This window comes from Gadus morhua, chromosome 4, assembly GCF_902167405.1.
Source record: "Gadus morhua chromosome 4, gadMor3.0, whole genome shotgun sequence".
Lineage (NCBI taxonomy): Eukaryota > Metazoa > Chordata > Actinopteri > Gadiformes > Gadidae > Gadus > Gadus morhua.
The window spans coordinates 5413803-5438300 of NC_044051.1; the positions used below are offsets into that span (position 1 = coordinate 5413803).

The 24498-nt window shown below is 46.8% G+C and overlaps 1 protein-coding gene across 1 annotated transcript; it reads right to left on the reverse strand.

The window, feature by feature from the left end:
* Nucleotides 1-4932: 4932 nt before the first annotated feature.
* On the reverse strand, nt 4933-22961 carry LOC115543125 (uncharacterized). The gene is made up of 19 exons (XM_030355679.1): nt 22375-22961; nt 21649-21787; nt 20383-20676; nt 20154-20282; nt 18347-18422; nt 17757-17950; nt 16841-17018; nt 16116-16180; nt 15500-15740; nt 14457-14510; nt 14195-14321; nt 11524-11749; nt 11074-11182; nt 10057-10153; nt 8890-8974; nt 8464-8594; nt 7928-8079; nt 6718-7140; nt 4933-6360 (listed from the first exon to the last, which is right to left on the reverse strand). Exons 1-19 carry the CDS (start codon nt 22647-22649, stop codon nt 5681-5683), a joined length of 3675 nt encoding a protein of 1224 aa, XP_030211539.1. The 5' UTR covers nt 22650-22961; the 3' UTR covers nt 4933-5680.
* Nucleotides 22962-24498: the final 1537 nt, after the last annotated feature.

Sequence of the window (24498 nt, forward strand, 5' to 3'; positions counted from 1 at the left end):
TGTAAAAAATGTAAATTGTATGCCTGATTTCATACCTGATTCAAACAGCTGTTATTGAGAAATACCTGATTTCAACAGAATTGTTGAGAAATTTTCACACATGAGATTGTAGGGCCAAGTTCCTGTATAAATGATCGAAGGTCTGATAGCTTGATTGTTGACTTCTCATAAGCTATGTCTGTTTGTTTGATGTTGCCAAATGCGTTCTGTATATGCCTGCCTATACGTTTTATTTCTACTTTTCATTAATTTATTTGCAATGCACTTGCTAAGCCTATGCTGTTTATTGACAGAAAAAAGACATTCAGATATTCGGGAGGAATTGTTAAAATATATATAATATAATATATATATAAGTTGTGGTCATACGCCAGTAATCTCTGCCCCACCGAAATGAAGGGGCACTGCACGCTACTGATACAAATACAATATAAAGACGCTAAATACTCTTCTCCTTGTTTATTTTCACTCCCGTCAAATTATTCAAAAACAACGTAGACTGTGACGCAACTGTGATGCAAAATGTCGACCTGCCGACATTCTTCTCTGTGGAAATGTGCAAATTTCCCGACTCGTGTGCAAATTTCCCGACTCGTCCTCTGAGGGGCTGGACTGGGTAGCCCCGCCCATTCTGCCGGCGATTTGAGTTCGCCATGCACAAGGCTCTTGAGAAGAGCAATACATTTCTTTCTGCTTCCGAAATGTTTTTGCGGGAGCCAATCACCATGCTGGCTTTTCCCCTTGGTCTACTATTGGCTGACGATGACGACAGGGAAGCGACGGCAAGCAGCCAATCGTGTACAGAGTCAGTTGAACTAGGCCCGTTGATCACGCCTCTTGTGCCGAAGAAAATGACAGCAGCTTGTAACCCGTCAAGAAAGATAGTAACACAAAAGGAAATAATGGGTTGTATGACATTCAGAAACCAATCGACCAACAACTTACCTCTGAGTTGTGTTTGAAACTGTGTTTGCTTAGTTGTGCTTTATATCTCTATTGTATCACAACTTTTTATCTCTACATCAATAAAAAAATTGTAATAGATGAATCGATAACAATTCATGATGCTGTTTATTACCCTTGTTTACAACATGCGTGTACCCTCAGCCATCCCGGAAAACCCTTCTATGGTTGGACGTCGACGCAACGCAACGACCACCTATCTGCTCGCTCTGACTCCGTCGTGAACCTTTTTTGGTCCTGCGTCGGGTTTATGTTAGCGGACCAATCACAGCCCTTGCTACTGCGTTGCATAGACGCAAGGTTACAATTTTTGTGAGGCGCCACAATCGCAAAGCCTGACGTGCGCCTCCAAAAACATGTAACCTTGCGTCAAGGCATGCCGCAAATGTCCTTCAATGTATTTTAATGGTCGCCATAACATAAGTTCAGAAATGTCTTGGATGCTGCATGCCAACTGGCATATTATTGACACCTGTTGTCACCTTTTGTTTGTGTCATCTTTTGTATTTATCCACACATCGGCTTATAGCAGCAAGCGACTTGATTGGCTGCTGTTTGGTAGATTTCTGCTTACCTCCTCACCTCAGACCCAGAGCTACGCCCCTTTATTTCCCCCTTCATTTTCCCAATTATCCCATATCAATCAGTTAATTACTCCCTGCCCTGCCACACACTATTTAAGCCTCACCTGTGACCACACCTTGAGAGCTCTACCTTGAACTCCTTGTGTGCGCATACAAAGAATCAGAGTTGTTTTGTGGTCAATGGATTTTGTTATGTAACCTTATAAGGCTTGTACGATTTATTGAACTGAACTTGTGGCAATGCATTGTGGAGCTGATTGTTGTTCATTTTGTTTGCTTCCCAGAAACCACACATATCCTGCCTTAAGGCCTGGTTCCACCGGACGCGTTACGGCAGCGTTACGGCTGCGGCACGTCTTGGCCGCGGTCAGTGCAGCAGATAGGTTCCACTCTAATCAATGAGACAATTTCCACCAGGCGCGGCTGCGGAACGTCTCAGCAGCGTCCCAGGAGCGGCTCGCCATGCCGCAGCGCTATCATTCCGTAGGATTTCTATTTTTGCCGCAAGCCGTTGCTGAACGGCGTCAATTTCAACAGAGCAGATCGAGCAGGGCAGGAAGTGAAAAAGTAAAAGCCATAGAGCATCCGGTCAATTTTCAAAATTAAACACAATACTCAGCTCATGTAGCCTATCACAACTTCACATCAACATTATTACGTCATGACCGGTGGCACCAGGTCAGCAGTCAATCAATCAAAGGGTCTCAGAGGGTCGGCAACATGGACGACGAGAGACTCATTGTCGAAGTTCAGCAACATGAAGTCATTTATGTACCAAATCATCCTTTTTATAATGACAATGGCCGGAAGGACAAAGCGTGGCATTTAATTGCAGTAGTTTTGGGAGTGGAAGGTGAGTACATTAGGTTTAGGATTATTGCGTGATCTCGTGATCTCGCGTGAATACGGCTGGCTCGCCAGGCAGCGTTGCGCTGCCGTAACGCGTCCGGTGGAATCCCGGGGTCAACCACAAATACCTTAGCCAACGGTGTTGGGAACATTACTTTAGAAAAGTAATTAGTTATAGTTACTCACTACTTGTTCCAAAAAGTAACTGAGTTAGTACCTGAATTACTCTATAATAAAAGTAACTAGTTCCCAGGGAAAGTAACTATTTGCGTTACTGTAAAAAAAATAAGTTGCTATGTCAAAGAATTTGGATTTGGATTTTTTAAATGGTTGAACTGCCGATGCAAGGCCCTGATATACTTCCAACTGAATTTGAATTTGCTTGGTTGCTAAGGCTGTGGAACATCTGCCGAATACTACGGAAAATGCCAACTTTTCATCGGATTGCTCCGGACTTGCCATTTCTGCTGCTTAATCGAATCAGTTTGGTGTGTGCGTGTGCGGCGCGCGTGTCCTGGCTTGTGTCTAAAAACACTGGATCCGATTGGCTACCATGAAACATGACTCTGCCTTAGCCAATCATAATCGCTTATCTTGTTAACCCACCCGGTCTCCTCCCGAGAAGTTTGAGTGTGGAGCCAGGGATGCGTTCGGATTACGCATTTCAATTCAATCAATTAATAGTAACGCACCGCATTTAACATACAGTAACGATAACTGCGTTGTAATGACGGAAACAGTAATTAGTTAGATTACCCCGTTACTGAAAAAATAACTAAAGCCGTTCTTTTAAACTGCGTTATTACAAACACTGTTAGCCACACACACATCCTACCTTAACGCACATCCTACTTTAGCCCATACATCCTACCTTAGCCACACACACATCCTACCTTAACACGCATATCCTACCTAACTCCCTACCCATCACACCTGTAGTTGAACATTAGCATCATACCTACCAAGACCCATCCATACAGCCCTGCTCGCACCCTTGGACAATAAAGCCTATACAACTTGGAACTCTGACTGGACAACCCTGTGTTCTCACCGACACCCCCATTGGTCTCAAGCCAGCACTAGACATTCCCAAAACCTCCTCTTCAGCTGCAGTATGCGTCTACAAAGACTAGTCCCGTATCCGTCACACACGCCCTCGGTCATCCGTCGACAGACGCATTTAGTGTGAACAAGGCGACTACCTCTGTCCGTCAACAGATCTCATTGACTTTGAATGGGACGCTCTTGAAATGCATTGTGGGTCCGTCTGTTCTGTTGGCTCCGTGGCCTGCGTCAGAAAGTGGAGAATCGTCCAACTTTTCAGGCAGCGATGGATCCGTCGGCCAATCAGATCACGGTTATGCAAATACACTCCAAGCGACTACTGGATCCATTTTGCAATAACAAGCAGGAAGAAGCTGGACAGTGTATTTGCGCATATTTGCAAAACGCAATCTGATTACCCAACGGATCCGTCGCTGCCTGAAAAGTTGAACATTTCTCAACTTTTGACGCAGACCACTGAGCCAACCGAACAGACGGACCCACAATGCATTTCGAAAGCGTCCGATGCAAAGTCATTGAGATCCTTCGAAGGACGCATGTAGTGTGAACGAGGTCGCATTCACACTGCCTCCGTCCGTCGACGGATGGGGGCTTTTTGACGTTCCATCTGTTTTCCTGGGTTGTATTACAAAGGCGATTTCATTATAGTATACTTGCGTATATTTGCATAACACAATCTGCATGAATCAATCAAAAGGCCATTGCATAATCGTCATCATTATACAAGAGTATGCCAATTAAAACACTAATTATCAATTATGTAATTGTCAATACTATTAATACTGGTGGAAGCTGCATTGCCATGAAAACGTTTGAGTACCAAAATCATAAAACAAACAGACGACCCAAAGCAAGAGCAGACAATAGGCTACACTTTCAACTGATAAGGCCTTGGTTATTAAAGTAAAGGATAAATAAAGTGTATGGTTGGCTAATATTGCAACAGCAGGCTATTGATCTGAAGCAAGCTAATATTATGAATGAATACTAAGCCTTAATTATTCTACATGATGCATAATAACTTAAGGCATATAGGCTAGTGAGCCCCAGACGTCATGACATTACAAAATGGGAGGGGGGGGGGGGGGGCATCAGGACTTCTTGTATATAGGGCCCAGAAATTGGTGCTACGCCCCTGTAAGCAGTCCTATGTTAACCGCAGAGACGAAGGCAACCTGTATGCTTTAGGATTATAACTCGATGATTAGGATCACATCATAATTTTCCACAACACACATCTCTGACAGTGTTGCCAGATTGGGCCAGATTTCTCGGCGTTAGCCGTGTTCACTCTCTCTTTCCGGGGCTACTTCGCGACGTGAGGTGGTGTAACGTTGCTGGTGGCCTTGGTCATCACAGATCACAGGGTACTTCTGTATGTACGTATGTGTTAAGTAAATGGGCCAAGAAAATGTACTTACTGATAATCGAGACTACAATTGGCACAGAAACAATACAGACTCAAAAACGATTAGATTTTTCAATAAATGCATATATATTTTAAAAATACATTTGCAGTTACAAAAGCTATCACAGCTTGTTCCTTCAGGATGATACACACTACAGCAAATAAATGATGTTTTTAACCCTGCAAAACAACCTGTATTTTAAGGTAATCAAACGCAATCATGACATTGGTCGTAGTGTAGTTGGTTCGTGGGTAGTTGCTGCCCTCTGCTGGCCACAGGTCAGTACAGACATTTAAATGTTTTATATACACTCGTGATGACGTCCTCTCGCTGACGTGTGGACAGACTGGATTCGTCGTGAATCCTTCATCAAGGCCAGCTGTGGTTTCCATCGATTTGAAAAATTATTCAACTGTGCAATGAAACTCATATGCACAGAGCAACTCAAATATCTCCAACGATTACCATAAAGCATTTTTCTCTGTGTATATTGCATAATTGTAACGTACATCAATACATTTTCTTATTAGTATACCTCCGGCTTTTCAGGATATACCTCATGTTGAAGGGCGAGTCGAGACCCAAAGCCCTTTCACAGAACCACCGCCCTTTCACGACCCAAAGGTAGATCTAAAAAACCAAAACAGATTCCCAAAGTCCTCCAGGGGCGTGTCTCCATGACTCCCGAGTCCCGACAAACCATGACTCAGCAGAACTCACCGGGGATGCGACCCTCATGAGCCCTGCGCCCCAATCCAACACCCTAACAGACACCACCTTATTAGCCCCGCCTCCTCGCCCCGCCCCGCCCTAGCTCACCACACACTTCTTCGGGCTAGGGGAGGTCGGGGGCGGGGGGCTGCGTCTGGAAGGCCGGGGGACGTAGAACTGTGAAGTGGGTTCCTCGTAGGCCTGGGTGTACACCGGCGTGGCTGTCAATCTGCGGAGGGGCGTGGCCCTGTGCACGGGCGTGGCACTGGGCACGGGCGTGGCCGTTGGCACGCGTGTGGCTCTTGGCACAGGCGTGGCACTGGGCACGGGCGTGGCCCTTGGCACGGGCGTGGCACTGGCCAAGAACGCAGACCCGCGCACAGGCGTGGCACTGGGCACGGACGTGGCACTGGGCATGGGCGTGTCACTGGGCATGGGCGTGGCACTGGGTACAGGCGTGGCCCTGGGCACAGGCGTGGCCGTTGGCACGCGTGTGGATCTTGGCACGGGCGTGGCACTGGGCACGGGCGTGGCACTGGGTACGGGCATGGCCGTTGGCATGCGTGTGGCTCTTGGCACGGGCGTGGCACTGGGCACGGCTGTGGTCCTTGGCACAGGCGTGGCACTGTCCAAGAACGCAGACCTGCGCACAAACATGGCACTGGGCACGGACGTGGCACTGGGCATGGGCGTGGCACTGGGCACAGTTGTGGCACTGGGCACAGGCGTGGCCGTTGGCACGCGTGTGGCTCTTGGCACGGGCGTGGCACTAGGCACGGACGTGGCACTGGGCACAGGCTTGGGACTGGGCATGGGCATAGCCGTTGGCATGCGTGTGGCTTGCATGGGCGTGGCACTGGGCAAGGGCGTGGCACTGGGCACGTGCGTGGCACTGGCCAAGAACGCAGACCTGCGCACAAACATGGCACTGGGCACGGACGTGGCACCGGGCATGGGCGTGGCACTGGGCACAGGCGTGGCACTGGGCACGGGCGTGGCCCTTGGCACGGGCGTGGCACTGGCCAAGAATGCGGACCTGCGCACGGACATGGCACTTGGCACGGACATGGCACTGGGCACGGGCGTGGCACTGGGCACGGCCGAAGCCGTTGGCACGCGTGTGGCTCTTGGCACGGGCGTGGCACTGGGCACATGTGTGGCCCTTGGCACGGTCATGGCACTGGCCAAGGATGCGGACCTGCTTACGAACATGGCGCTTGGCACGGCTGTGGGCTTCACCACCGGCGCGGCGGCCAGTACCCCGGAGAACAAGTCGTCTGGAGCCCACACCTTTTCTCGCTTTTCCTGGTAAGTGAGCAGGAACTCCGGGTAGATCTGAGGCCGGTCGAAGATGACAAAGATGGAAGGCGAGAGGATGTCGTTGACGCAGCTGTCGTATAAGAGGGTGTCCCCGCCGTCCTTGGAGGGCGGACGCGCGTAGCCGGCCTCGCCCCGGGTGTGGTGACCCACCAGCACCAGGGACACGAACATGGAGCGGACCGTCGAGGCGTTCCCGGTGTAGTTGTGGGAGTAGCTGGCGTCCCGGGCGAAATAACTGCCTGGGGATGGGGAGATAGGAGTCGAGGAGGGGAGAGGGGGAGACAGAGGAGGGGAGGGGAGAGGGGGAGAAGAGGAGATAAGACAGAGGAGAGAAGAGAGGGGGAAGTGTGACAAGATTAGAAGAGAAGAAATATGAAGTGTTGCTTTAACTCCAGCTTGTGCTTGCGTTTTGAAACATAGACCCTGAATCCATCGAATACACACAGAAAATACCTCCAATTCATCTTATCCAAAAAGGCTCAACCTTTATATATATATATCGTCACATCTAAACTTTGTTTGGTCAGCCTTTGGCTATCCAAGCCAATCGAACACATGTCAGTTGTTAAAGTGGCAGTCTGTCGGATTTAGTGCCATCTAGAGGTGAGAATGCAGATTGCAACCAAACGAATATCGCCCCGGCCTCACCTTTCCCTTTCCACGACGTAGGACAGGTAAGGCGGCGATACTGACCTGTGAGGTGCCAGTAGGTATCGACTAGCTTTAGGTCATAGTTTGACAGCTTAAGTATGACAGTGATTATGATTTAACATTTGAAACTAGTCCTTCTTTGTCCATTCTAGGCTACTGTAGAAACATGGCAGCCTCCATGGCATCGCCCTCTGTAGACATTAAAGGTTCATTGTAAATCAACAACACACGATTGGGATATTTTTTTATGGGCTGTATGATAACTCAAACACACTTTTGTATACACAATCCCTGCCACGACTGTTGTGCTGCATGCCACTTATCACACACACTGCACCTTTAAGCCCTGCAGCGGTGTCGTAGCGGTTAGCTCACCGTTGCCGTAGACGGTCCCGTGGGTTCCGCAGATCCTCCAGTCAAAGTTCGAGCAGCAGATGGCGTCGATGAACTTGGAGTCTGTGCCGTGGAACAGCTTCCTCTCGGCCACGCAACGGCCCCCGTTCTTCGTCTTCATTTGTTCCCTTTGCCTTTTATATAAACAGGATTTAAAAAATATTGTTAATATTTCAGTTGATTGTTGCAAACGTTAACGTTGAGTCGAACACCGCACAGGTCCGCACCGTACGAGTCGAACACGTACTTAAAATGGCCGACGCGAGAGAAATCAAACACTGTATGGTGTTAGACTCAAAAAGATATTGCTTATAATGATAAAAATAATAGTGTTTAATGCTTATGATAAAAAAATCGTGTTTTTAAACACTGTCCTTTCAACCATTTAAAAGGGTTAGGGGTTTAAATGACAGTTGATCATCATAAGCGTTATCTCTTTGAGTCGAACAGCGTGCTTTGTTCAATTCCCCTGGTGTCGGCCTGACCCATTTTACGTCTTCTCCGACCGAGCGACGTACAACTGAAATTGGTCCCAGAGACTCTTGTTCTGAATCCTCTCGATCTTTACGATGTCAAAGTTGGTCATCGTCTGACGAAACAGCGACTCCACCTCTTTGTATTCTTCGGACGAATCTTGCAGCAGAACTTTCTACCAGAGACGGAGGAGAACGGTCTTAATTTACCTTTGAGAACAGTTAAAACAACCCAAAAGGTGTATATCATGAGACTCGTGTTTTTAATTACTTTTTAAATACATCCTAAATTTGTTTATCATCAGGATGTCATCACCATCGACACTGGATAATACTGAGAAATAAAGAAGTTAACATCATTTTTCTTATTATGTTTCTATTAAAGCATGTACTTTATGATCTTAAACTAAAAATGAATGATGCAACATGTGGTTGCTTGTAACTCTTCTAATAAATTATAATTATCTTAACCTTATGTCCAGTCTCAGGAACCTGGGTCCTGTCCCAGTGCCTTGGCATAGGTAGGACATTTGTTGGACCATTTGGAGGCCTTCTACTGAAATAGAAAAACAATAATAACTTCACTTGCAGCGTAATAGAAAGGACCCGTGTGTGGTTTATTAGGCAGCTATCCAAAGTGCCCGATGTAAGAGTAGGGCTGCGTCTCACTGAAAGAAGAAGGTCAATATTAAGCAAGAGGTGTGACGGCAGATACGGCGATACAAAGTCACCAGTCAGTGGCTTTCTGAGGGTGTACAATCGTCTGTGCGTGGACATTTTCATAAAGTAGGAATGGAACATTACCCAAAGCTTCCTGGTCATGAAGCAGTAAAAGTGATAGTGATTGGATTCATCAGGGTTGAGGCTTGGTATGGTTGTGCCTGAAGGGGGCTGGTTCATGCTTTTCTTATATTGTGTATAACTGGTTCTCAAATGGGGGTACGCGTACCCCTAGGGGCACTTTGAGGTACCACAGGGGATACGAAGCAAATTAAAAAGTAAAGTTGATCTTTTTTTCCAACATTAGCAACTTTCAATTCTGAAAGCTAGACAATAGCAAATCACAGAAACCGGACAAGTGGTTGAAACGTGACCCTTTCAATGTTCATGTTTACACTGCCAAATAGAACGCACATACATTAATTCATGTTCCATTTTATTTTATTCTGCCCAAAATGTTTTGTGCAGGTGAAGGGGGTACTCCTTCCGCTGAAAATATAACTTAGGGCGCACTCACACTACCATACTCAAGTACGATTGCCCCCCCCCCCCCTCCCACCTCTGTGCCGCTGGCCTGTGCTCACACTAGGCAATCTCAACTGGGCTTGAGTACGGTTGCCTCTTGTACATACGGTTGCGTATTAGCATCTGTACCGTGGCTTGAGCACACCTCTCGTGTACTGAGGCCACGGAATTTAACTGTACTTGAGTACGGGTGGCATACTCACACTAGCCAAACGATCTAGACTTTAGGGGATGAACGTACTCGGGCACGGTACAGATGTCATATTGTGAGTGTGCCCTTAGAGGGGGTACACTAGTAGAAAAAGTTTGAGAGCCACTTGTGTAGCGGGACCAAGACGTTTGACTTCTCTAAAAGCGAACAGAGAGGCAGTCCGTCCTCCAGGTGGAACTCACCTTGTCCTGACGACCAGCACGTCGGCGGAGGACAGGAAGCGAGGCCGTCGCCTCACCACCCTCTTGGTTCCGTATCTCTTATTGGTCTGGATCATGTCTGTAAAATGCAAAGGAATACAAATCTTATGATGCTACGTTTCCACGTAGTCATCCAGCAGACACTGTCTGAAGCGACTCACAGAGAGTTCTCATGACAGATTATTAAAAGAGCAAAGGCAGAGTTCGCTGCTTGTTCAAGGGTTTGCTTAGACCAGGAGGTAGGGCGGGTTGGCTGGTAACCGGAAGGTTGCTAGTTCGATCCCCGGCTCCTCCTTAGTGTCGAGGTGTCCCTCCCTGAGCAAGACGCCTCACTCTAACCTCTCCTGACGAATGTATGACAAACGTATGACAAACAATACCAGCTCATGGGGTTCTACACCGTGCTGGATGGATGAGCAGTTTGTTGTGTTGTGTGGGTCGGGGGGTGGGGGGGGTAGTAACGGTGGCCTCACCCTGGAGGCTGATAAGGGGCCACTCACACTAGGGCCGCGGCCCTGTGCCCGAGCTCATTTGCATACTAAAGTCTGGAACGCTTGGCTAGTGTGACCACGACCTCCGTATTCCAGCACGGAACAGCCCCTTGGCCACGGCACACTTGGGAGAGGTGTGTCGTGGCCAAAGTACAGATGCTAATGAGATGACACGCGCACACTCCTTACGCAACCCTTCTTTCTTTATAGGTCCATGCCCTTCTTCTCCTCAACAATCATTTTAAACAATGGCGGCAAGCGGTTCACGAGTGGGTTTACGTTGGTGCGATAGTGAAGTCGAGTGTTGACTTGAAATTTGGGCCGACGACAGCATTCAGTCGCAGCTGGACACCACGCTTTGTGATGACGTATTAAGACGTGATGACGTATGTATGAAGGAGCAATCGTGCCCAGTGCGACGGCCAATGGGAGCAGTGTGACCACGGGCCAGCGGAGGGAGTGGGGAATCGTTCTGAATCTTCCTGCAGCACCGAACAGGCAAACTTGCCTAGTGTGAGTGCGCCCTTGATTGTGTAGTCCTGGGACCCTGCGGTGAACTCCATCACCTCCTGGGGGTCGTTCTGGAACTTCTGCTCCAGCACTGTGCTGCTGTTGGTCTGGAGCGAGCGAATGAACACACACACACACACACACACACACACACACACACACACACACACACACACACACACACACACACACACACACACACACACACACACACACACACACACACACACACACACACACACACACACACACACACACACACAAGGGAGCTTTTGTAAGAACAAAACGGATTAGTATTTCTGTTTTTTTATCCTTTCAGGTCAGTTCTTTAAATAAATATTATTTAAGCATAATTTATGGCATTTTTTGTACCAATAATCTACCCTGGCCCCCCTAGCAGGTACTCTAAACTTAACCTTTACAAACAACAAACAAACTATCGTCTTACGTCTGCGGATGTGAGCCGAGTCAGGCTGGCACCGCTTTGTGATAGTGCTGATCTCACCGGTGAATCGTACTGGTTCCAGTTCCCATGCTCATCCTCCCAGTACCAGAGCCACTCGGTGGTGAGTAGGAAGGTGGGCTGGAGGACTGAGGAGATGGAGGAGAGACGCCTGACCTTCTGGAGTCCACGCGTCATGGTGTCAAAGCAAACCGCTTCTACATCCACCGTGCTGCAGGAAACATCACACACCGTTGACCCTCAGTATGTGGGTTTAGAGATTGCAAGTGCAGCACAGAAACACAACACAACTTTTGTTGAATCAAATTAATGATTAAAATTGACCAGACATTGGGAATACTACAGGAGCAAAGTGAGGTTTTAAATTGGGCTAAAAAGGAGTAGACCAAATTAAAATGAAAGGGGTTTCAAACCAGTATCAAACCAAGTAGTCAAATTTAAACCAAAGGGGTTTCAAACTGAGACGGTAAATACAGAAGGCTATTTTAAACAAAAAGGGTTTGAAACTGTTATTAAACCGAGTAGGCTGATTTAAACAAAAACTGTTTCAAACCCAGTAGCGTACCGTGGGGTTTAAGTCAGGGCCTTCAGTAACGAACTCCACCAACGGCCAACCCCCAAACACAAATTTCATATTAGGTGCCAATACAGCCACAATATGCGCTACTGCATAACATCCACAAAAAGACAGATGATCTTCAGCAACAACAAAAGTGCACACGCACACCACTTTGCAATACACCGAGTATTGCAGGATCACCATCAGATCTTTCCTTATGTCACTCCGCAACCAGATTGTACATCACACACATGACACAAAAACAAGGGTTCGCAGTTATTGTTATTTTCACCGGATGCTTTCGCAACTTCAACAGATTAAATAAAGTAGCCTATAGCGACAATATTACAAGTGCAACGCCAGTTCATTAAAGGGGACCTATTATGCTTTTTCGACTTTTATGACCTATAAACTTTGTTATAATGATTGATAGTCATGTTTAACCATACTAAAGTGTCAAATAATGACGTACATGCATTTCGACGTATACCCTGCTGACAGTCTGAGGTGGCGGTGCAGTAACCAATCACAACGGAGTTGGGTTGGCAGGAGGGGGGCGAGGGGCGGAGAAGGACGAAACCGAGCGTTGACAGAGAAGGCTGAAAGCACCCAGATGAGAGGAAGAGTTTCCCGAAAATCTACATCGTTTTTTGTGTATGGTTAAACATGACCATTAATCATTATAACAACATTTATAGGTCATAAAAGTCGAAAAAGCATAATAGGTCCCCTTTAACAAAAATAAAACATACAAGTAGGCCTTTATCCCACATATTTTACAACAGCTATTCCAGCCAGAATATTAAGCCAACAGGAGTAGTAGTGAACGGGTTAATTGAATATGCTTATTAAGCAGCATCCACACAAAGCATTACCATAAAGCTTACTGCCCAAATTCCAGCAATATATTTGTGTTTCAAACCATTAAAAAAAATGCGTTATGAACTAAAGTACCACAACAACATTATCGCTCCTACACAGTGCAAAGTAAAACTCACCCATCACTCATGGCCTGATGTTTTAAAGCTGCCTTGGTGAAGCTATAAGACTGCTAAATCCGGCGCTGTTCCATGTCCCCTCACTGATGTGGAACAGCAAACACGGCGAGTAGAATAGGTTGTTCTGAACGGTGCTAGCCGTTAGCCAGTCATAGCGGCTGTAAAGTGCCGCACAAAACCTTTACCGGCCTGGGTCAACCCATCAGGCTTCGGTGTAGGTCTTCCTCTTGAAATAAAGTCTGTCTTCTCTCCAAACGATCGCCTTGAAAAAGGCAAACGAAGGAGATCAGAAACAGGATCGCTAGGTGCTGTGAAGGCGGTAGGCATAGTAGTTCACTATCAACTCTGTACCGCCAACGATTCAAAATTCGCTGATGACATCACCGGGGGCCAGTGCCCGCATATCCGGCTGTTAAGCGTGACGTAACACCCTTTCAAAATAAAGCTTCCGGGTCCAACTGCTCCGTCGAACATCAAAACAAACGTATTTCTACAATGCCGCAGTGCTGTGTTCCCAGCTGTTTGAACAGGTCTGATTAAAAAAAAAAACGACAGAATTCTCTTTTTACCGCTTTCCCATGGGTGAAAAGGAGAAGAGGAAACGGCTGCAGTTGATAAGGTAAGTTACACTTCTTAAAAAAATGAAAAAAAACGTTTTGCGCTATCTTGGCTGGGCCCTGGGGTCGTTCTATTATTTCACATCAACATTTGATTGGCTGATTACACACGTCAGTCAAATTTATTATCCAATGGGAGGTGGCAGCTTCAGCGAAAGGGTAGCAATACTTTTAGTGCTGGCCCCGCTGGTCCATGTAACCTAGCTGTGAGATGCGTTATTCAGCTGAGCTCAGCCTTACAAAAAAAAACGGTTTTCCTTCTGGAATAATTTTGTAAGTACTGAAATAAAATTTGGAATTAAGATGCGTTCAGACACAAATTAATGTAATTTTGGAAAAAATAATGTATATTTATTATTTTGATTTTGACAGGGCCAGCAGAGAAGGCCCAGCTGGCCCTGACGGACCACCACTATTCAAACCTGGATTCAACTTCTTAGGCTAATTTAAACAGAAGAGTTTCAAACTGGGATGTCCCATACCTGTATGTCTTTTTGGGGTTACAGTAATCCTCTTCTATCTTCTCTGAGCTATCCAGCAGCGTCCACTGATGGCCCTCCAGAACTTCCCAGCTGTAAGGCAGACTGCAATGAGCTTGGAAACACCTTTCTGAAGAAGACAGGGAGGAACAGGATTATCGGTGATTCATAGGGCTAACACAACAGGTAATCTCTGGTGCTCAGGTGGCAACAGGTTTTTTGTGTACAATTGAGTTTTAAATAAGATCCGTTCGTTTGAACTCACCTATGGTGTTTCTACAGGTGCCTATGAGGAAGTACATGCAAATCTCGGTTTTATCTGAAAAACAAACCATGAAAAACTATTTTCAGTTCATTGGACGAGCACTTCAATGGAAGGTTTAAAATGGGTTTAAAACCCAGTTCTCCAGACATCGCACTTAAAACGTCATAATATATTTTATTTATGACACCGTGTGTCGCTACTTGACTCAGGGACAAGGACTCAGAAGCAAAACTCAGAAGACGGCAGTATGTTTAAACCAAAACGCTTTACTAGAAAAAGGTAACAAAAAACGCTCTCATGGAGGATACAAAACTATAACCAAAAGGTGCTCGCTTAGGAGTATACAAAACAGTTAAATACAGTAGTGTCTGCAAGTGTCAAAAACGAACAAATCCTGAGGCTTGACAATACGCTAGGGACGCAAGACGAACTGACATTAGACAAAGGAAAACAAGGGCTATTTATACATGAGGGAGGGGAACACAGGTGAGACGAATCAGAGACCGGGGAGGCAATCACAGTTGAGAAAGTCAAGTGCCTGAAACGAGAGGGAAAAGGGAACTACAAAATAAAACAGGAAGTGAATGACATGAGTGGTATTAACTTGGCTCAACAGAATTAACAAACTTTGCGTGACATGACAGTACCCCCCTTTCTAAGGACGGCTCCTGACGGCCCAGGCACCTGAAGATATTGCCTGTCAAAGTCCTCTATTAAGGATCGATCCACCACGAAACTGGATGGGATCCAAGACCTCTCCTCTGGGCCATAACCCTCCCAATCCACCAGGAACTGCCTCCCTCGTCCTCTCTTACGGACAGCCAAAAGCCTTTTGACAGTGTATGTTGGACCGCCATCCACAATCCGGGGTGGGGGTGGGGGCTTGGAGGCGGGAACCAAGGTGCTCTCGGTGAGTGGTTTGACCTTGCTGACATGGAATGTGGGATGTACTTTCAGAGACCTGGGGAGTTTTAACCTCACAGACACAGGGTTAACCACATTGGACACTGGGAATGGACCAATAAACTTGGGAGCTAGCTTACGTGACATGACATGGAGAGGCAAGTCCTTGGTGGCCAGCCAGACTTTCTGACCTGGCCTGTAGCATGGAGCAGGCCGACGTTGCCGATCTGCAACACTCTTCATCCTTGTGGCGCTACGCAGCAGGACCCTGCGAGCCGCAGCCCAGATGCGGTGGCAGCGACGTACCATGGCATGGGCAGAGGGGACTGTGACCTCACCCTCTGTCTCTTGAAACAACGGAGGCTGATATCCATAAGCACACTGAAAGGGGGAGAGCCCGGTAGCAGAGGTAGGAAGTGTGTTGTGGGCATATTCTACCCATGTGAGGTGCTTACTCCAGGAGGCCTGGTTCTGTGAGACTAAGCAGCGGAGGCAGGTCTCCAGCTCCTGGTTAAGCCTCTCAGTCTGACCATTAGACTGAGGATGATAACCGGAAGTGAGACTGACGGTGGCACCTAGGAGATGGCAGAACTCCTTCCAAAACTTGGAAATAAACTGCGGTCCACGATCCGATACAATGTCTCTGGGGAACCCATGGAGCCTGAAAACATTGTTCATCATAACGTCTGCTGTTTCTTTGGCTGAGGGGAGCTTGGGTAGAGCAATGAAATGAGCCATTTTAGAAAACCTGTCTACCACCGTCAGCACAGTGGTGTTACCTTCCGAGTAGGGGAGACCGGTGACGAAGTCCATGGATATATCTGACCAGGGGCGGTGTGGGACAGGGAGAGGCTGAAGCAGTCCCATCGGTGCTCTGGAAGAGAATTTGTTTTGTGCACAGATCGGACAAGCCCCCACGTACTCCTTGACTGCTCTTTCCATGGCCGGCCACCAGAACCTCTGCTTAATGAAAAACACAGTTCTTCTTACCCCTGGATGACAGGTGAGCACCGACGTGTGAGCCCAGTGGATAACCTGTGGACGGAGGGACACTGGGACAAACAACCGGTCTTGAGGACAACCACTAGGTGCCGGGCTCACCCCATTAGCACTCTTCACCTCTGATTCTATTTGCCATGAAACTCCTCCTACCACACTGTTAAGTGGTAGGATATGTTCAGGTTCCTTGGCAGCAGGCTCAGGATCATACAGACGGGACAGAGCGTCAGGCTTGGTATTTTGGGACCCAGGTCTGTAAGAAAGTGAGAAGTTAAAGCGATTGAAAAAGAGGGACCACCTGGCCTGGCGAGAGTTAAGTCTCTTGGCATTCCTTAAGTACTCAAGATTTTTATGGTCCGTCCAGACCAAAAAAGGCTGCTCCGCCCCCTCCAACCAGTGCCTCCATTCCTCTAATGCAACTTTGACTGCTAAAAGTTCCTTGTTGCCTATGTCGTAGTTCTTCTCAGCTGGAGTCAATTTACGTGAGAAGAAGGCACAAGGGTGGAGTTTGTTGTCCTTGGCCGACTTCTGTGACAGAATGGCTCCAATGCCGACATTTGAGGCATCCACCTCCACCACAAACTGCCGTCGCGGGTCTGGAACCGTGAGTATGGGAGCCGTGGTGAACCTTTCCTTCAGCTGTTGGAAGGCTCGCTCCGCCTGAGGATTCCACACAAACGGAACCTTGGAAGAGGTGAGAGCATGCAAAGGGGACGCAATGGCACCGAAATTTCGAACAAACCTCCGGTAAAAGTTAGCGAACCCTAAGAACTGTTGCAACTTTTTGCAGCTGGTTGGAGTAGACCAATTGACCACAGCACTGACCTTGCTAGGGTCCATCTGGGCCTTATTCTCTGAGATGATGAACCCTAGGAATGAGGTAGTGTTCACATGAAATTCGCATTTCTCAGCTTTCACAAACAATTGATTCTCCAGAAGCTTCTGGAGGACCTGTCGGACGTGCTGGACATGAGCCTCTTCATCAGGGGAAAATATCAAAATGTCATCCACATATACAAAAACAAATCTGTTCAAATAATCTCTAAGCACATCATTTACAAAAGCTTGGAAGACACCAGGTGCATTAGTTAAGCCGAAAGGCATCACAAGATACTCATAATGTCCATGAGGTGTGTTGAAACCTGTTTTCCATTCGTCCCCCTCCCTGATTCGAACCAAATGGTAAGCATTACGGAGATCTAGCTTAGTGAATATTTTGGCGTCCTGTAAAAGTTCAAAAGCAGAGGAGATGAGTGGGAGGGGGTACCTGTTTTTAACAGTGATTTCATTCAATGGAGCATAGTCGATACAGGGCCTGAGAGACCCATCTTTCTTCCCTACAAAGAAGAATCCGGCTCCCGCCGGTGAGGAGGAAGGCCGAATCAAGCCAGCCTTCACCGAGGATTTGATGTATTCAGTCATGGCCTCCTTCTCAGGGCCTGAAAGAGAGTACAGTCTGCCCTTGGGGATGGGAGCCCCCGGGAACAAGTCTATGGCACAGTCATAGGGCCTATGTGGGGGAAGTGATGTGGCCTTAGCCTTGTTGAACGCCTCTTTAAGATCAAGATAACATGGCGGCACCTTGGTGAAATCTGGGAAATCAGAGTCACAATCATGCTCGATTGGTTCAGTCTTGGTCTGGACATGATTGACAGTTAGACTAGTGTCGGTCTCGTGAACCTGGTCTACCTTACCAGTATTGTCTCTAAAACACAACTCGCGGCAACCTAATCCCCACTCCTTGATCCTGCCCGATCTCCAGTCTATATGGGGGTTATGTCTGGTCAGCCATGGGAAGCCTAATATGAGTGGGTACAGTGCTGAGTTGAATAAATGGAACCTTATGTCTTCTGTGTGTTTATCGGCGAACGTAAGTGTGATGGGTTCTGTGACATGGGTGACATTGAATAAGATTTTACCATCTAGAGCCCTGGCTGTGATGGGTCGAGGCAAGATCTCAGTCTTAATGCTAAGCCTTTTAACCATACCCCAGTCCAAGAGATCTACATCCGCTCCAGAGTCTACCAGCACCTTCCGAGTGAGAGTCTTGTAATGAGCAGATACCTGGACTTGAGTCAGGGGACGAGAAGGGAAGTTGAAGACAGGGGGTCGGCTCGCCAGCGCTCTCCTCCTCACCGGCGAGCCTGCCCTTTTGCTGGGCATGATGAGCACTGATGGTCTGGTTGGCCACAGTAGAAGCAGCAACCCTCATGTTTACGACGCTGTCGCTCCTCGGGTGTGACCTTAGCCCTGCCCAACTGCATGGGCTCCTCAGGAACCTTAGTGAGCGCTGGTCTCCCCGGAGAAGGTTGAGGCTGGAGCTGTGGCGTCCAGGCCGTCCTGGGAAAGGGAGCAGAAGTGCGCAGTCTTTCTCTGCGCCTCTCTTGAAGACGGTTGTCTATGCGAGTGGCCATGGAGATTATTATATCCAGATCGGTGGGAAGCTCTAGGGGCGCCAACTGGTCTTTGATGGAGTCTGTGAGTCCATTCATGAAGGCATCAATTAAGGCAGGGTCGTTCCACCCACTGTCTGCAGCCAAAGTCCTGAATTCAATGGCATAGTCTGTGACTGGCCGATTGTGCTGTTTAATTTGCATTAGCACCCTGGACGCCTCCCTAGCTGGGGAGGAGTGATCAAAAACTCGGCTCATGGTGTCAGTGAACCTGGAGAGTGTTTGGCAAACAATTGAGTCTCTGGACCATTCTGCCGTTGCCCATGCTGCCGCTCTACCCGTCAAATGGGACATAACAAAAGCTATTCTAGCCTGGTCGGACACAAATGCAGCTGGGTTGTGTTTAAAATGTAAGTCACAGAGCACCAAAAATGGCCTACAGTCCCCTGAGTCTCCGGAAAACTTATCTGGAGCAGCCAGCCGAAGTCCAGTAGACGGGAACCGGGCATGGTCCAAAGCAGCAGTGTTCTCGGAAGCAGGCGTAGGCGTCATGGCAGGGAGTGAAGCTGAAGGATCAGCCTTAACGTGTCCAATGAGAAAACTGAGTTGATCTGTCAGGAGGTTTACTTGTTCGGTGACAGAAGACTGGAAATTCCCCTGTTGCTCGGTGAGAACCCGCAGTCCTTGGTTAATGGAGGACAGGTGTTGCTCGTGCTCATGTAGACGAGCACCCTGGGCTCGCATGGCTAGCTTCACCACTTCCGAGTCTGCTGAGTCCATATTTACGGTCAGTTCGTTCTGTCGCTGCTTGACTCAGGGACAAGGACTCAGAAGCAAAACTCAGAAGACGGCAGTATGTTTAAACCAAAACGCTTTACTAGAAAAAGGTAACAAAAAACGCTCTCATGGAGGATACAAAACTATAACCAAAAGGTGCTCGCTTAGGAGTATACAAAACAGTTAAATACAGTAGTGTCTGCAAGTGTCAAAAACGAACAAATCCTGAGGCTTGACAATACGCTAGGGACGCAAGACGAACTGACATTAGACAAAGGAAAACAAGGGCTATTTATACATGAGGGAGGGGAACACAGGTGAGACGAATCAGAGACCGGGGAGGCAATCACAGTTGAGAAAGTCAAGTGCCTGAAACGAGAGGGAAAAGGGAACTACAAAATAAAACAGGAAGTGAATGACATGAGTGGTATTAACTTGGCTCAACAGAATTAACAAACTTTGCGTGACATGACACCGTGTTGTATTTCAAATAATATTTAGTCGTTGTTCTTTTGAAACGCAGATATATCAATGGACTTTAGAATGTGCTGAAGCTGATTCACTCACTCACAAAAACATATAGGGGTAAACAAATGTTAATATTAAATCCTCGTTCCGGCTTTACCTCGAGGCGGTCTTTTCCTTCCACCAGCTCCACCTCTTGGAGCTCCAGCTCTACCGATAGCAATAGCACCACGAGCACCACCCATAGCACGACCAGCACGACCACCACGACCACCACCACCACCACCAGCTCCACCAGATCCACCGGCACGACCACCACCACCACCACCACGACCACCACCACGACCACCACCACCACCACCACCACCACCACCACCACCACCACCACCAACACCACCACCACCACCACCACCAGCTCCAAGAGCCCCAGGGACCTGATTGGTCTGTCCTGCCTGCTTGGCCTTGTGCTCGATGCTACTCAGGACCTTCTTGTTGATGTACAGCGGCTTCATGGCCGCCATGAGGTCGTTGGGGATGCGGCTCTTCTGCAGCACCTCGAAGGGCTGCGGCTCGTAGAAGTCGTGGGCCAGCGAGCAGCAGCAGTTACGACGCAGGTAGTTATCACAGATGTGGATCCTTTTGCAGCCCTCCTGGCATCCGGTGTTGTTGTAGTCGAAGCACACCTGTCGGGATGGAGAGGGGGTGTTTATAATGATTGTCATTCAGGACAGGGATATTCGCATGGCAGAGCAATGGTGATCTACATAGTTAAAATATATAATATATTATATAAAGACATTTCAAGGAATTACAGTTTTTCTCAGTCGCTTTGGTACATTTCTTCGATCAGAAATGAAATGTGCAAAGCAGTAAGTGCATTTCTCAAAACAATGCGTTCAAATAGCAAAACTCCATGGATTACCTGCAAAAGCCAGTCTCTTGCTCAAAATCCTTAGTTCATCTCTCAAAAGTAAATATCTATTTCAATGAACATGTCAGTGCCATCAGAATGACAAGTCCTTGCGTCATTGTCTACGTATAAGACAGTCAAATTGCTTAGTCATGTTGTCAATATAACAGTGTACTCTTGAGGGATAATCTGATGTAAACTATGGCTAAAGTTTTGAAGACAATTATTGTAAATTGTAAGTAACACCTTAGTGTATGTGGGAGATTGATTGCAAGAGACTGGACAAGATTCACATTTACGCTTTGACTGTTTGTACTGCAATTTGTTGACAGACCATGCATTTTGATCAACATGACATAAGCAATTGATAATGTAGGAAAGAGCAGAGAATTGTACATAATCATGTGCATGGATGTACCAAAGCATTCGCAACGTGTTCAAATAAATGAGAAACTGTTTTTTTCATGTGCACAAGTGACACACTGATGTGAAAATTGTACAGGTAGTTTTGAGAATTTCAATTCTGATCTGAGAAATGAACCAAAGCGACTAAGAAAAACTGTCATGTTTAACCATACAAAATCGGAATTCAGTTTCTATTTTGGAATTAAATTTGTATTCTAAAATAAAAAAATATTTAACTATCGCTCACAAAATTAAAGTGAAAGTGTATTTTGAGCGACAGAATCACATCAACATCTATATGTTGCCTTCTGACAATATGGCAAAAAAAGAAAAAACGTACAGAGGGGAGCAGGTCCATGTCGTTCTGCAGCAGTAACACACATATCTCCTTCTTGTCCAGATCTTCCAAGCCGTGTGTTCTCAGAAGTCCGGCGTTGTGTTCGGAGTGGAGGTCGTGCGAGAAGGAACACCTGGCCCGCCTGTAGGGGGGGGGGGGGACGTCCGCAGAAAACGGTCAAGGTGTCGCACGCATTTGGAAAACATCACGTGTTCAAGTAACGGCAGCCACGAGATGATAGGCGTTCCCCTCACGAGAAGCCGAAAAATAACACAATTACAACTCACATGTGATGGTAGGCTACCCCTTTAACCTCACATAGAGCACCTTTAACTCCACTGGGCAACGTCAACGGGGGTCCACCACACTGTGTGTTATGGTTGTTTTGAATTACATATATAAATATATATATATATATATATATAGATGTATAGATGTATAGATAGATAGATAGATAGATAGATAGATAGATCTATCTATCTATCTATCTATCTATCTATCTATCTATCTATCTATCTATCTATCTATCTATCTATCTATCTATCTATCGATCGATCGATCGATCGATCGATCGATCGATAGATAGATAGATAGATAGATAGCGAAATGAACTGCAGGTCAAGGTTTCTCACTCTACGGGAGTGTTTTAACGCTCGGTAAGTGATACAAAATAAATACAACATTTAGGGCCCATTGGTGCACCATGCATGATAATAAATCGGCCCTCACCTTCCAGGAAACTGGCACTCGCCGTACAGGTATGTTTTACAGAGATGTAAACTGCTGCATCCAGGTCCAGCGCACACCAGCCTTCTGCACAGTCGGAGAGCCGTCTTGGCGATCAGATGCTTCTCTCCATTATAATGCGCGTTGGCGAACCGGTCTCGGTTGCTGATGATCTCGTTCACCGTCGAGGCGTCACCAAACACACAGTTGGCCACCAGTTCATCCCTGTTTGTGGATCCGAGGTTCCCACAGAGATATTTGACTATCGCCGATTCCATTTCAACGCCCTGTAGCCTATTCACTGGCCTCTCACTCCAAGTTGAACACGACTTTGAAGTTTGGACTTGGTGGGTCGCGGTTATTCATGCGTTCGGCATGAGTTTCCTGTTCTTACGATTGGAAAACGAAACCTAATAACATGCTGTAAACGAAACTTCACCGGACATCCTCGGGTGTCTTAGCATTATTTTATAACAGGCTGTTTTAATCATATTAATTAGTTATCGATTAATTGGTTAATTTCTATTATTTTTCTTTGTTATCAATTGTAGTAGGCTAATACAATAAAAACATAAAGCACAACTAGGCTGCACAAACCTCTTTGCTAACACAACCCATAGGTAAGTTGTAGATCTACTGGTTTATGAATATCATACATCCCGTTATTTCCTTTTGTGTTACTATTTTAACTTTCTTGACGGGTAACAGCTCTGCGGCCGACGCGTCTATGGGCGGTACAGCGCTCTGGCGCCCTCTGGTGGCGGAGACGCATCACGCCCTTCAGAGGACGAGTCGGGAAATGTGGGCCACCGTGAAGGTGCAAGGGTCAGCGATAATCTTTCCCTGCTCGCTTCCCCCTCTCCGTGGCTGCACAGATCCCGAAGTAGCGGTGTAGCCCAGCATGTGTCTCCAGATGGGGCTGGACACGTCACGCCCTACTGACCGTCAGTGAGGTTCGGAGGAGAGTTCTTAGATGGAGAGTAGGTCCAGACGCACGCCACCGACTAGCGGTTGCCATAGAAACGTCAGTCTTCGCATGAATCACACCTGTGGACGGAGCGAGGAAGGGGGGAAAGGGTGCTCGTTTTGATTTGCTGAAATTAACGATGTCGTTGCTTAAAGGACAAATCCGGTGTAAAATGGATGTGGGATATGTTTGGTATGATCAGACCCGGCGCCAGAGCAAATCTATACAGGGGGCACGTAGATTTTGTGGGAGGGCCCACATCTATATTATGACAGACAGGTGTTGCCTACAAAAAACTCGTGTCGGCACCATTTACGGTTTGGGCTGTGGTCCCACTTTTAGGGAGGTAAGAATAATAATAATAATAATAATAGGAATAATAATCCTTACAAAAACAATAGGGATCCAACCTGTTGGCTTGGACCCCTAAAAAGTAAAATGCATTTTATTTTTACAAGGGCAAAGACATCAAGTGGGCGGGGGCAAAGACATCAAATGGGCGGGCCCGGCCCGGTCTGGCCCGCCCTTGGCGCCGGGTCTGGGTATGATCAGTGTTGGGGTAGTTACTCAAAAAAAGTAATTGGTTACTTATTACTAGTTACTTCTGTAAATTGTAATGAGATTATGCTACTTAATGAGTTACTGCATTTGAAAAGCAACTTCACTACTTATTACTTTACTTTCCCTTTTCTTAATTTACAGATACATAGACAAACATCATAGCCCTATCATCACTTATTAGTGTTAATTGTATAAATCTATACAAAATAGCATATAAAACCATGTGAAAGGCAAAGCAAGGCAAGGCAACTTTATTAGTACTTTTCATACACAAGGCAGACTCAAAGTGCTTCACATATAAACATTGTCATACAATAAAATTATTGAAAAGATGAAAGAACGATATCACTGTCTGCACAAATAAATGCCTCACTGTACAATCCACAAACAACAGGATAAAGTAGGCTATGGTGAGGTCAATCAGTAGTATACCAACACACAAGTTTCAAAACACAGGCTTTGGGAAACATGAGAACAAAAATTAAGTGGTCAATGAAAAATATAAAAAGGTCACTTTATTAAAACAGAAATAATGTAATGCTGTCTATCCAGTGCACCGTCATTCCTAAGTAACTTTTGTTGTTGGCGGACCAAATGTC

What these genes read in the sequence shown, in the direction of transcription:
- LOC115543125 (XM_030355679.1), bottom strand. Translation starts at nt 22,649, where the DNA reads ATGGAATCGGCGATAGTCAAATATCTCTGTGGGAACCTCGGATCCACA. An exon ending in CTGAATACATCAAATCCTCG is followed by an intron (nt 17,019 to 17,756) that starts GTGAAGGCTGGC and finishes TGGAATCCTCAG; the next exon opens with GCGGAGCGAGCCTTCCAACA. An exon ending in CGGGACCGTCTACGGCAACG is followed by an intron (nt 7,141 to 7,927) that starts GTGAGCTAACCG and finishes CCCCATCCCCAG; the next exon opens with GCAGTTATTTCGCCCGGGAC.